Genomic DNA, 12674 nt, shown 5'->3' on the forward strand with positions numbered 1-12674 from the left:
CCCACCTTCTACCTGCACAGGTCAGTTTTTATACATGAATGCTGGTAGTGAGGTATCCCCAGCTGGCATGAGCTCTCATTGATTAGGATTCCTTGACCAGCAAGTGAGAAGCTGTTTTGAGTAATAATCCCATACCTGCTGTTGGAAGACCAGTTTGAGTCTACAAGAACCACTAATGACATTCTCTTGGGCAATGGGTGAGAGATAGTGTTGGCTGCAAGTGTAACCAGGAATTCACACCCAAGGGGCAGGCACCAGAAGAAAATATCCTCAGTGCAAGATCTGATTGTTAAATAACAAATTTACCAGAAAGATACATCCCATGCTAATTGAAAAGCACAAGATTCAAACTATTTCAGTACAAAGAGCTCAAGTATATTAGCATTGTTGCCTCGCAGCAAGAGGTTCTCCTGTTCGATTCTCAGCTGGAGTGCCTTCTGTGTGGAGTCTGCATGTCCTCCCCACAGTCGGGTGGCATTCGAAAGACGTGTAAAATGGGCATGCCTTCGTTGAAGGTTGGGCATCGGGCTGGCACAGTAAAAATCTACTACCAATCATTAGCAGACCGGAGTTCCACTGTGGCGACCCGTAACCGGGAAAAACCAAAAGAAGAACAAACAGAAGGCATAACCAGAGAAATGTACTGTGGTAAACATTTTGAAACATAACATAATCAGACTTAAAACTCGTAGCAAAAATATATTGCATTCATGAAACAGATACTAGTGCTCAATGGATGAAGGTATGGAGAGGGAAGGAGAGGAAGAGTTTGGAAGTGCATTTCAGTATACCAATATTTTTATATTCATGTGTTTGTATTCATGGTAGAGCAAAAGATTTCCACTGGACCCAGATCTGTACATGCATCAGGAGAGGTACAAAGCCAGGTTTCTGTCCTGGCAGTGGAAGAGGGGAAGGAGCAATGTGTTTCCATCCTGGTCATGGATCAGTGGGATGAACTCTGTGGTTTCCATCTTGACATCCATGTCTGAAACACAAGCCAGTTACAACTGGAGACCTCATTAATCTTCTATGTTGCACATAATTTATTTGTATGGTCACTCCAGTTAGGACAGGTTTATTAACCAGACTAAAACTTTTCCTTTCCCATTTTAATTGTAAGATGACCATGATTTTTGTAATTATGGTACATCATATGTGGTAAATGTTGCAGTACAAACCAGAGCTATATTTTATGTAAGAGTGACTACCAGGTCTTTTAGAAAGAGAATGACAGAGCATGCAAGAAATATGAGTAACAAAAGTGAAAGTCCACTTACAACACATGCACTTAACAATGACTTGACATTCATATACAAATTTTAGAGCTTACAAGCCCTTGGTAAAGTAATGGCAGTGTGGCAATAGATGTTTTTTCTGACATGTGAGGTATGAATTGGATTTGTAAGTAGACATATTCCTGATGTGAGATGTAAATCAGCTTTGTAAGTCAGACTGGAAACATTAAGGCCAAGGACTGAGTGATAGATTCAGTTCAATATCTTATTTAATGCTGATGAGGTAGAATAAGAATTTTATTTTTTTGTTTATGCAGTGTGTTACTTTTGTACAATTAATGTATTTTTTCTAGATGCATTTTAAATATATTGAAACTGATAAAGGGTGTTAAACTTTGTGTTTATTAATTTTTGTCATATTCACTATTCTCTGATTTTTTTTTCCCTATTTTTAATGTCAACTAGAATTTGGTAGTGGCTAATTAACTGTATTTTTTGAACTTATTTTTGAAGCAGAAATGTAAGACAGCTGTTGCATAATGTACGTTTGTGTGTGTGTGTTTGAAAAGGAAAGACAGATGGTTAATATAATGTGTAGGGAGCATGGTGATTATATTCAGAAAAAGACAAACTAGTTAAGTACTTCTATACTGTGAGACCAATCTTAACAAATGCTCATAATCCTGTATGCTAAATTTTATTTTGTGGAAGTTAAGGAGAAAGCTTGTTCAAAAATCCTATTCAGTAGTTAGAATTTGGTGGAATAGATTTCTAATTTGTACTACTTCCTAAGATTGGGTATCTCACTAGGCAATTAAACCTGCCAGTACTGACCAGTAAACAACAGTGGCTGAATAAAAAATAAATTTGTTTCTACTTACTCTCTGTGCTGATAATGTGTTCTTGATTTTTGTAACATAACAGAATATCTTACACTGTTTCTTACAGCACTCGCTAAGTGCTTTATGGCTTTAAAAAACAGCACAACAATTAATTGTTTTTCTCTGTAACTAAGTAGCACATGAAGCAGCTCCAGTCATAACTCATTGTGTTCTGGACGCAGATGCCAGCTCTCACATAATAATCTGGTTATGATCGGTGACATGCTCATAATCCTGTATGCTAAATTTTATTTTGTGGAAGTTAAGGAAAAAGCATGTTCAAAAATCCTATTCTGTAGTTAGAATTTGGTGGAATAGATTTCTAATTTGTACTACTTCCTATTTTTTTTTCTTTTGTTCTCATCTAGAGGCACTTCTATGGACCTCTTAGCCGTAAAATGGGATTGATGGGTTTTGTACGTGTAAGTGTTTGGCAGAACTTTTTACGGGCCTGGCAGAAGGGTTACAAAGGCAATTTGGATGGAGAAGGCTTAATCCTTGGAGGTGTGTTTGTCATTGGTGCCAGGGAACAGGTAAATAACCACATTTATTTGAAGGGCAAAAATTTCTTGTATTTAGACACGGAGTATCAGTTTAGAATTTCTCTAGCATTATGCAAACATTTATTCGATACCATGAAGAATACATCTGGTACTGTGCATCCAGTTTGTCACATCAGGTTTTTTTTATACATGTCTGGACTGTCCCTGAAAATCACCGCTCAGCAGTGCTTTCAGTTAGCTTTAGAATGCCCATTTAGTCCAGTAATAGCAATGTTTCATAATTTAAAAACGGCTAAACAACTCCAAAGAACAAAGTAAAAGTGAAAAAGCAGCAAACCAAATGTTTCATAATTTGCTGATATTTGTAAGCGATTCAAACATCTTATCCAGGAGGTTAGTTACGGATGTAGCAGTAATGTAATTTTCTGTCAGCCCACCAGTTGACAGTATAGCTTTGGCTAATCAGTTGTACAAACATTTATGAAACAAATACTAATATAATGTGCATATGCCAAATTCACCTTTGGTGCAGAAGGCTGTGAGTTCAGTTCCAACACCAGGTAAATGGATTGCCGACACTACACTACAGCATAAGTGAGGGTGCTGTACTCCTGACTGTGTCATCTTTGGATGAGATGATAAACCAAGACCCCATCTGTCTGTTTGTGGTAGCTCAAGTGGCTGTAAAAAAAATCCCATGGCACTTACTGAAAACAGGTGGAGTTCCCCAGTGCCCTAGCCAAAAGTTCCCCAGTGCCCTGGCCAAATTTCTTCTAGTAGTGTAAATACCACGTCTGGTCTCCCCTGAAAGGGAATCACTAGCCCACTGGGACTAACCTAGTCAACAAAAAGGATAAACGAACATATTTGGATGATTGAGAAGTTGAAGTTGTATCACTGGGAGACATACTTTCCTCCACATTAAACTCAGGGGAAGAGTATTTAATCCAGATAGAGGTCATGACATTTATTTGGAGTGAATTTCAGATATCATATTACAAAGATCTTATCTCCATTATTGTTGGTATGTGTCCCTTCATCTGTAACTTAGACACATGACAACCAATGTTCGTTGCTGCCTGTTTTGATATACTTGAGCCTATAATTTATCCATTAATTTTTGGATAGTGGTGTCTTTCCAGTTGCTTTAAAGGAAGCCATGGGGGATACCTATCCTAAGGAAATCCACACTCGATTCAGGTGATCTTAATAACTACTTTACATCTCTAATCTTCCTAAATTGGTGGGTTTGGCATAATGGTTAAATAATTGGTTCATAAGTATAAGATACAGAGTTTGAGTCTGTCTTCAGGTTATTGGCTCGACCTTAAAAAAAAAAAAAAAAAAAAAAAAAAAAAACTGTCACTGCAGTTATCCTACTGTGAAGCTAAGGACTTATAATTTTAGGGTGGGAAGTTGATATAATGGTTAAGTTGTTTACCTTACAAACACAAAGTACAGGGTTTGAGTCTTACATGTGGCAATTTTCTAGGCTTACAGTGACCCACAAGGGCAGTTAGCCTAATACTAATCTATGATCATATGAACCTATCATTAGTAAGGTTGTTGAGAAAATAGTTTATTTGCACATTAATCCAGTTTTACAGGCATACCAAGTTAATGATTCATTCCAGTCCTTTTTTTATATACTGAAACTGCCCTTACTAAGGCCATAGATATAGTTTTCATGATTAGAGATCAGTGTAATTATTCCTGCCTGGTTCTTCTTTATCTTTCATCATCATTTGAGAATGTGGACTGTAAAACCTTATTAAACCATCTCTGGGACTAGGCCTGTTATAGGGCATCAGATACTGTCCTGCATTGGTTTTCCTCCTACTTTTGTGGATGTATCCTGAGGACAGATCTTGCTGTCCATTCTTTCTCCAGTTAAGCTATTACTTAGCATCCCACAGAGGTCAATTTTGGTTCCATTATTATTTTCCCACGTAGATGCTGTATATACATGTAATCATTGCTAACTCTTGCTCTGCTATAGAGGCAATGGATGATGCAAAAAATTTAATTTCTGCACACATCAGAATCAAGTTTCTATCACTAACAAAAGTGTTAATTACATCTTTAAAGATGTAATTATCTCACTGTAAGTGGACGTTATTGCAACTGTAAATATCAAACTGTGTCATCATGTGTATATCTATATATATATATATGCTCAGACCAATGTATTGCATGCCTTACCAATGCTAATCTAGTTATCATACCAAAGTGCTCTATGTGCTTCAGCCTGTTGTTATATTTATCACATGTAATTGCTAAGTATGCATATCATTGTCTCTGTAGTCTTTCTTGAGCCCAGGCTGTGGTTGAAAAGGGTTGAAGTGCCAGTTCATTTATGCAAGTATTTATCTGAAATTTGGTGTTGGGAAAGTGGACTAGTCAGCTGAGTTTTTTCAGCCATGACTTGGGAGTCCAAAAGAGCAAAGTATAACAAAATTCTTCTTTCTTTCGGCTTTTCCCGGTTAGGGGTCGCCACAGCAGAACTCCGGTCCGCTAATGATTGGCAGTAGATTTTTACGTGCTGGCTTGCCGGGCCTAACGCACAACCTTCAACGAAGGAACGCCCATTCACGCATGTCGAGACACAGAAGACGCTCTAACTGAGAATCGAACGTGCAACGTCTAACTGTGAGGCAACAACGCTACTGCAGCACCACCCAATAAAAAAAAAAAATTAGTAGCAAAAGTACGATAACAAAAAAGCATATCTAAAGTAAATACAGTAAAAGAGGTACAAAGAAGCAACAATATTTACACTATTTCAAGCAATGTTAAAATAAGGATAATATTTGCATTATTTACACAACAGAGTTGTCTTAGTATAGTGATACCTCTATGTATTACTTATAAAAATTCCACTTACAGTAAATCTACTAACCTATAGCAGCTTATCCAGTGCTGCAAAAGCGGATGTTCTTCGTGTTTCACTGTTGCAGTCATTACATTTGGGTAATCTGCTGGCAGGTTGCCCTCAGTCGGCCTGAATTCCAAAGTCTTGGGTCCTAAGTCGGTCGCTGTCTCCTCTTCCATGACGTCAGGTCGTCAGGGGTATAAAACAAGCAGCCAAAGCCATTTTCTTCAGTTTTTCTTGCCGCGCAGTGCCCGAAGCAGAAGCATTTCGCAAGTGCCAGTTGGCCGACTCCTGAAATATTCGAGTTTGAGTTTCAGAACCGAAGTCTTCACTAAAGCTAAGTACCCCATTGGGGAAACTTTTTTCTTGCTCCATACCGATGTCAGAAAAAGTTAATAATTGTATTACTTGTGGTAAGCAAATAATCTCATAAGGATTTCCATTAATACTGTATTCCTTGCCTAGGCCCTGATCACAACGTGCCTGGCTGTCGGTTTTGTGCTAGATTTAACCAACACACTGTTAAGCGTCGGTATATTTTTGCCTCAAAGTATTTTGGAAATAGATTTAACTACCCAGAAATGTCGTCGGATGGCAATCCGACTACCTCAGTACATTAAAAAACGCAAAGAAAATGACAGATAGTCGAGGTCCAAAACCGACGCCGAAGCTTCTCCTAAGCCAGTCGCCGGTTTGCCGGTACTCAGTGAGGCACTTTTGCAGCCCCTGATACCCGCTACTTTCGAGTTGCAGGCCCCTGCCGATACCCATGTGGAGTTGGGCACGCCACTTGATACATCCATGGGTCCAATATTTTGAGTATCTCCCTCGGATGGGTCCGGAGCCGCTGAGCAGGCACCGGCTTCTGAGGGTATATTCAGGCCTCAACATTTTATATCAAACCGACGACAGCTGCAAAACCAAAGACAAAAGCAACTTCTGAAACTAAAAACTGGCGCATGAGCCACGTGCACAGGCCACTGTGCCTAAAAAACAGATAATCAAAATGGCTGAAGACCTTATTACCTTGATCAGGGGTTCCAATCCCCCTCCTGATAAAGAGGACTAGGCAAGACACTGATTATGAATCTTCAGATCAGGTTTCTATTTCTTTTGATTCCTCTTCTGATCAGGAATTATCTATACCTCCCTATGAGGATTCAGATGCAGAGGAGTCTATACCATCTGCATCACTCCTGAGGATTATTCATTTGGAGAAGCCTTGCATACTTTGAGGGAGCATTGTCACTGGGAGAGTCAAGATTTCTCAGAATCAAAAACAAATCCTACCCCCTCTGACAGAGATTCAAGGGCACTGGATAGATGGGGAAAAAAGGTTTATACATCTGCAACCTTGGCAATTAGGGCCTTAAACTGCCAGTTTCATATGGTCAAGTATCAACAACATGTTATGGGTTTGCTGAAACAGAAAAATATGTTGATTTCTGAATGTGCAGAAAATAAAGAATTGCAGGAATTATTGCATGCAGCAGAACAAGTTGGAAAGCATACTTTGCAATGTGGTTTTGATTCCTTAGAGGCCTCCTGCAGGGTCACATTTACTGGATCTGTGATTAGGAGGCATGCCTGGCTAAAAGAAGCAAAATGTGCCTGATCATGTTAAAGCTAAATTACTGGATGCACCTTTACAGCATGATACTCTGTTTGGTATTAAGGCAGAAGAGGTTTTAGAGAAATTGGAAGACAAAGCTAAGTCTATGCAAACTGTAAAAGACTTTTTACAAGTGCAGCCACCAAGATTCAGTAGACACTGGCCTACAACAATTGCTCCTTTCCTGTGTCAGACAGAGCTCAAAGGGGCAAATCCAGACGCCCTAAGGGTTCCAGATACCAGGCACAAGATTCTTACAGGAAAAAGCAATGGGGCGCTTCTATCTCCAAATCTGGAGGAGATAAAGTGCAAACCTACAGAAAACAGTCCTAATGACTTCCCTCTGCCTTCACCAAGCACGTACCTTTTGGCAGCACCCTTAGGGGGAAAATTAGCACTTTTTGCTCAAAATTAGCAGTTTATAACCCAGGACAAATGGGTGCTAAACGTAGTATCACAGGGGTACAGATTCCATTTCCATACTCTGCCAGTGGCAAACGGTTGGCTGGATCTGCCAAAAAATCAATGGGCAGAGGCACAAAAACAGGTTACGTCCCTCATGGATAATGGGAGCCATTCAGCCAGTACCAGTACAGGAAAAAGGACAAGGTTTTTACTCAAGACTGTTCTTGGTACCCAGAAAGGACAAGGCCTGGCAGCCACTACTGGATTTATCGATTTTGAACACACACCTGGACATTCCAAAATTCAAAATGCTGACTTTGCAGCAGCTTCTGCCCATGCCGGGCAAGAATGCTTGGCTGGTGACATTAGACCTAAAAGAGGCATACCTGCACGTCCCAATAAGGCAATCGTGCAGAAGATACCTCAGATTCAAGGCTGGACAAATGCATTACCAGTTCTCTGCACTGCCCTTTGGCTTATCTACTGCACCCAGGGTCTTTACAAAGTGCCTGGCACCAGTAATTGCTTTTTTCAGACAAAGAAGTATACAGATATATCCTTACTTGGATGACTGTCTCATTCAAGCAGAGAACAATGACATTCTTCTTCAACACCTGGCGTTTGTGAATAGGCTTCTAACATGCCTAGGGTACACAATAAATGAAAAGAAATCACAACTGGTACCCTCTCAAAAGATAACATTCCTGGGTGCAAGCTTGAATACAGCTGCCCAGATGGCTTACCTCACGCCAGACAAACAAAGGCAACTGACTACTTACTTCAAACTGATGGCAACAAAAACCCAGTTATCTGCAAGACAAACTGTGCAGGCTTTGGGCTTCATGACATCCTGCATCCTACTGATTCCATATGCAAGACTGCATGTGAGGAAACTTCAATGGTACCTAAAAAGTTTATGGAGTCAACATTGTCACAGTCTGTAAACAATGATTCCTCTCATTCCCTGCTTTACAGCATGAGTTTCTATGGTGTGCAAAGGCATGTCACCAAAACATGGGAAGGCCTTCACTCTACCCCCTGCCAGCCAAACCTTAACAACAGACGCATCAGATTATGCCTGGGGGGCCCACATGGTGGGAAGATGCATTCAGGACATATGGACCCCAAAACAAATTCATCTACGTGTCAACCAAAAAGAGATGCTAGCTGTTCAAAATGCCCTGACAGCCTTCAAGGACTTACTTCATCCAGGACAACTACTGATAAAGACGGGCAACACCACGGTTATGTGGTATATAAACAAGCAGGGAGGCACACACTCATTCCCCCTTTGCAGATTAGCCATGGCACTGTGGGACACAGCTTTGACTTACCAAATACATCTTCAAGCTCAATTCCTGCCAGGAAAACAAAATACTCTGGCAGATGATTTAAGCAGAAACCTTATGGACCCTCACAGCTGGAAACTAGATCCACAAGTCTTCAGCATGATAACAAAGAGATGGGGTAGCCCGGACACAGATCTATTTTCCTCTCCTCAAAATTATCAGTTGAAAAGATTCTGCACAAGGACTTATCACAGACAAGCATGGAAAGTGGACGCCCTATCCTTCAGTTGGAAAAACCTATCAGTTTACGCTTTTCCTTCTCTGCCTCTTCTTCCCAGGGTCCTACTAAATGTCAGACAAGAGAAACCAAAGATGATACTGATTGCCCCGGACTGGCCCCACCAATACTGGTACCCAATCCTAAGGAACTTGTCTCAATACCCAGCTTGGACCTTACCTCAAAGACCTCAACTACTGTCCCAACAAAACAATCAGATCCTGCACAATCCACTCCAGACACTGAACCTGGCAGCATGACTGATCATGTAGTTATACAAACAACACCTCTCAGTAAAGCTGGGATGGATGTCATTTTGGAAGCCAGAAGGCCTAGTACTAGAAAATCTTATGCTGATAAATGGAAGAGATTCTGTGCTTGGAATCGAGCACAAGGAACTCCTGCAGCAGAACTAAATATTTCTCAGATATTGCAATACTTGACTGAGATGCTTGACAAAGGCCTATCTTTCTCATCAATTAAAATCCATGCCTCTGCCATTTCGGCTCATTACAATACAGAGCCATCAATCTTTTCTCATCCTTTAATAAAGCAGTATCTTAGAAGAGCCAAAAATTTAAGGCCTCCTAGAAGATCACCAATACCTGCATGGGACCTTAATTATGTGTTGGAAAAGCTCACCCTGCCTCCATTTGAACCAGCTGCTACTGCTGATATAAAGTTCTTATCATGGAAAACAGCCCTGCTACTAGCAATTACTTCAGCAAGAAGAGTCTCAGAGCTACAGGCCCTAATGGCCGTGGAGCCTTTTATCTTATTTTACCCAGACAGGGTGTCTCTGAGGACAAATCCTTCATTTATGCCTAAGGTGGTTTCCAGTGTGGCCCTTAACCAAACTATTCATCTGCCAACCTTATATGCAAATCTGCAGAAAAAGGGGGAGAGAATTCTGCACTCCTTAGATGTACACAGAAAGCTAAGATTCTACTTGAGCAGGACTAAAGCTCTAAGAAAAACTGAGCAATTACTGGTGGCATATGCTGCAGGATCAGAAGGAAAGGCTATTTCAAAGCAGACTATTTCAAAGTGGATAAGCCACTGCATTTGTTTCTGCTACTTACACCATGGCAAACCTGTGCCCAAGGGCATTAGGTCTCATTCCATGAGAGCTACTGCTACTTCAGCAGCCTTTCTCAGAGGAATACAAACCAAAGACATTCTAGAGGCTGCTCCTTGGAGTTCTGTTCACACCTTTACAAAGCATTATCATTTGCCTCTCTGCTTTAAGTCCAGGGCAGGCTTTGACAGTGCAGTTCTGCATGGCCTTATAGCAGCACCTAATGCTGTTTAGCTCCAGCTTCCCATCCATAGCTTTGGGATTCTACCCAAATGTAATGACTGCAACAGTGAAACACTAAGAACATAGTACAGTTGTGTACACTTACCATAAATGTAGATGTTCGAGTGTATTCACTGTTGCTGTCCAGGTTACCCGCCTACCATCCCCCTTTCATTCTGAAGATGTCCTTCAAGGATGCATCTGCAGTCCTTACATATGGGTTGTCCTGCCTCAGGCAGCCCTTCGGTCGGCCGGATTCCAAAGTCTGGGTCCGGCGTCGGCTGATGTCGCCCTCTCCCCGACGTCAGAGCGCCTGGGGTATAAAAGCGTCAGCCGACGCCATCTTCCTCAGTCTTTCTTGCCGCGTGGTGCCCGAAGCAGAAGCAGTTCGCAAGTGCCGGTCGGCCAGCTTCTGTAACTTCAGCTACCAAAGACTTCAAAAGCTAAATACCCCATTGGGGACTCTTTCTTGCCTCAGCCGATGTCAGATCAAATGCTTAAAGTTAATAATTGCTTAACTTGTGGGAAACAAATACCTCATAAGGATTTCCATTCTTACTGCCTCCCCTGCCTAGGCCCAGACCACAACGTCTTGGCCTGTACAGCCTGTGCCTCCTTCAACCGACGCACTCTTAGGCGTCGGGCGGAGTTTGCAGAGGAATTTTTTGGGGCTAGTTATTGTTACAATATGCCGTCGGAGACTCCGACTTCTCATTTAACCAAAAAACGGAAGGACAAGGACCGACACATGCGGTCCGTGGTTTCGGTTGAAACCACGCCTAGGCCTACTGCGAGTGTCTCGGTCTTGGCTGAAACAGAGTCCTTGGTACTTCCGACCGTCGAAACCGCACAACCGACAACCTCGGCCCCGGAGGTCTCTTCTGAGTCGGTTATACAATTTCCCTCAGAAACCGGTGTTCAGGAAACTTCCGACACCATTGCCCTAGACAAAACTACACCAGCACGTGGAGCAGCCAGGCCTCCTGCATCCATGTCCATAAAGGCATTCACAAGGGCTAAAGCTGCTAAACAGCCAAAATCTCTGCCTCCCAAGGCTATTCCTCAGGGATCCTTCTCAGGTTCACAGATTTTAAGTTTAGCTGAGGACCTTATTTCCTTAATTAGGGGCTCTCCGCCACATCCGGACAGGGGCTCTCAACCTCCTCTAGACAAAAGGCCCAGGGTTGAGCCCACTGATCCCCAGTCCTCTGATGAGGCCTCAGATGGCTCTGCTCTTTCAGACTACCAGGAGGAGGCCTTTACGGCCTATGAGGATTCTGATGCAGAGGAATCTATTCCCTCGGCCTCCTCTCCTGAAGAGCTGTATTTTGGGGAAACCCTTCACTCCATGAGAGAGCATTTCAAATGGCAGGGCCAGGAATTCTCTGATTCCAGAAAGAGATTAAGGACCTTTTTGCATTTACCTCAGCATAGACCTTTGGCTATTCCTCCTGTTTTGAATGTCATTGATGATGTGTACTCTGAGTCTAGCATTACCCCTGACTCCCTCCGGCTCCTGTCAAACCCGATAGGTACTACAGGGTCCCGGACTCGCATCATTTCCTTTACAAGGCCCACTCTGCTGACCCTGAAACTATTTCCCAGGGCCCTAAAGGAGTTGCATCTGCCACTACTAAAAATCCACTCCCCTCTGAAAGGGAGTACAGGGCTTTAGAGAGATGGGGTAAAAAAGTGTATACTTCTTCCACTCTTTCTGTGAGGGCATTAAATTGTCAATTCCATATGATACAGTACCAAGAGTATTTGTTTAGATGAATTGCATAAAAAACTGTCTTCACCTGAAACCCTAGATCGCAAGTCACTTCAGGATCTGGTACATAACTCCCAACAGGTTAGCAACCATTTCTTGCAGTGTGGTTATGATGCATTGGAAGCTTCATGTAGGTCAGCAATGACAGGTGCAGTCATATGTAGGCATGCTTGGCTGAAGGAACAAACTCTGCCAGATCATGTTAAAGCAAAGCTTCTGGATGCGCCACTGGAAAAGCAAAAGTTATTTGACTCCACTGCTCAGGAGGTCTTAAAGAAATTTGAGGAAAAGGCTAAATCTGTACAGACAGTCAAAGATTTTCTCCAGGTCCAACCACCAAGATTCAGCAGAAATTTGCCCTCTAAGAATTGGTCCTTTCCAGAAACAGAGAGATTTCAAAGAGGCAAGAACAGGCGTGCCAGAGGTAGATGGCAAGCTAGAGGCTCCTACAGAGGACGTCAATGGCAGCCTCCTAACCAGAGAGGTAGTGCAGGACCTACAACTGCTACACAAGGACAGACTCAAT

The 12674-nt window shown here is 42.0% G+C and overlaps 1 protein-coding gene across 1 annotated transcript in view; it reads left to right on the forward strand.

Moving 5' to 3' along the window:
• The window catches only part of PRXL2A (peroxiredoxin like 2A), a 441868-nt gene that overhangs the window by 333971 nt on the left and 95223 nt on the right, over positions 1–12674 (forward strand). The window contains exon 5 of the mRNA XM_044056873.1: positions 2488–2652. Coding sequence (XP_043912808.1) covers positions 2488–2652 — 165 coding nt within the window. The remainder of the gene's footprint in view (positions 1–2487; positions 2653–12674) is intronic.

The sequence above is a fragment of the Protopterus annectens genome, chromosome 14.part0, assembly GCF_019279795.1.
Source record: "Protopterus annectens isolate FY-2018-M chromosome 14.part0, PAN1.0, whole genome shotgun sequence".
Taxonomy (NCBI): domain Eukaryota; kingdom Metazoa; phylum Chordata; order Ceratodontiformes; family Protopteridae; genus Protopterus; species Protopterus annectens.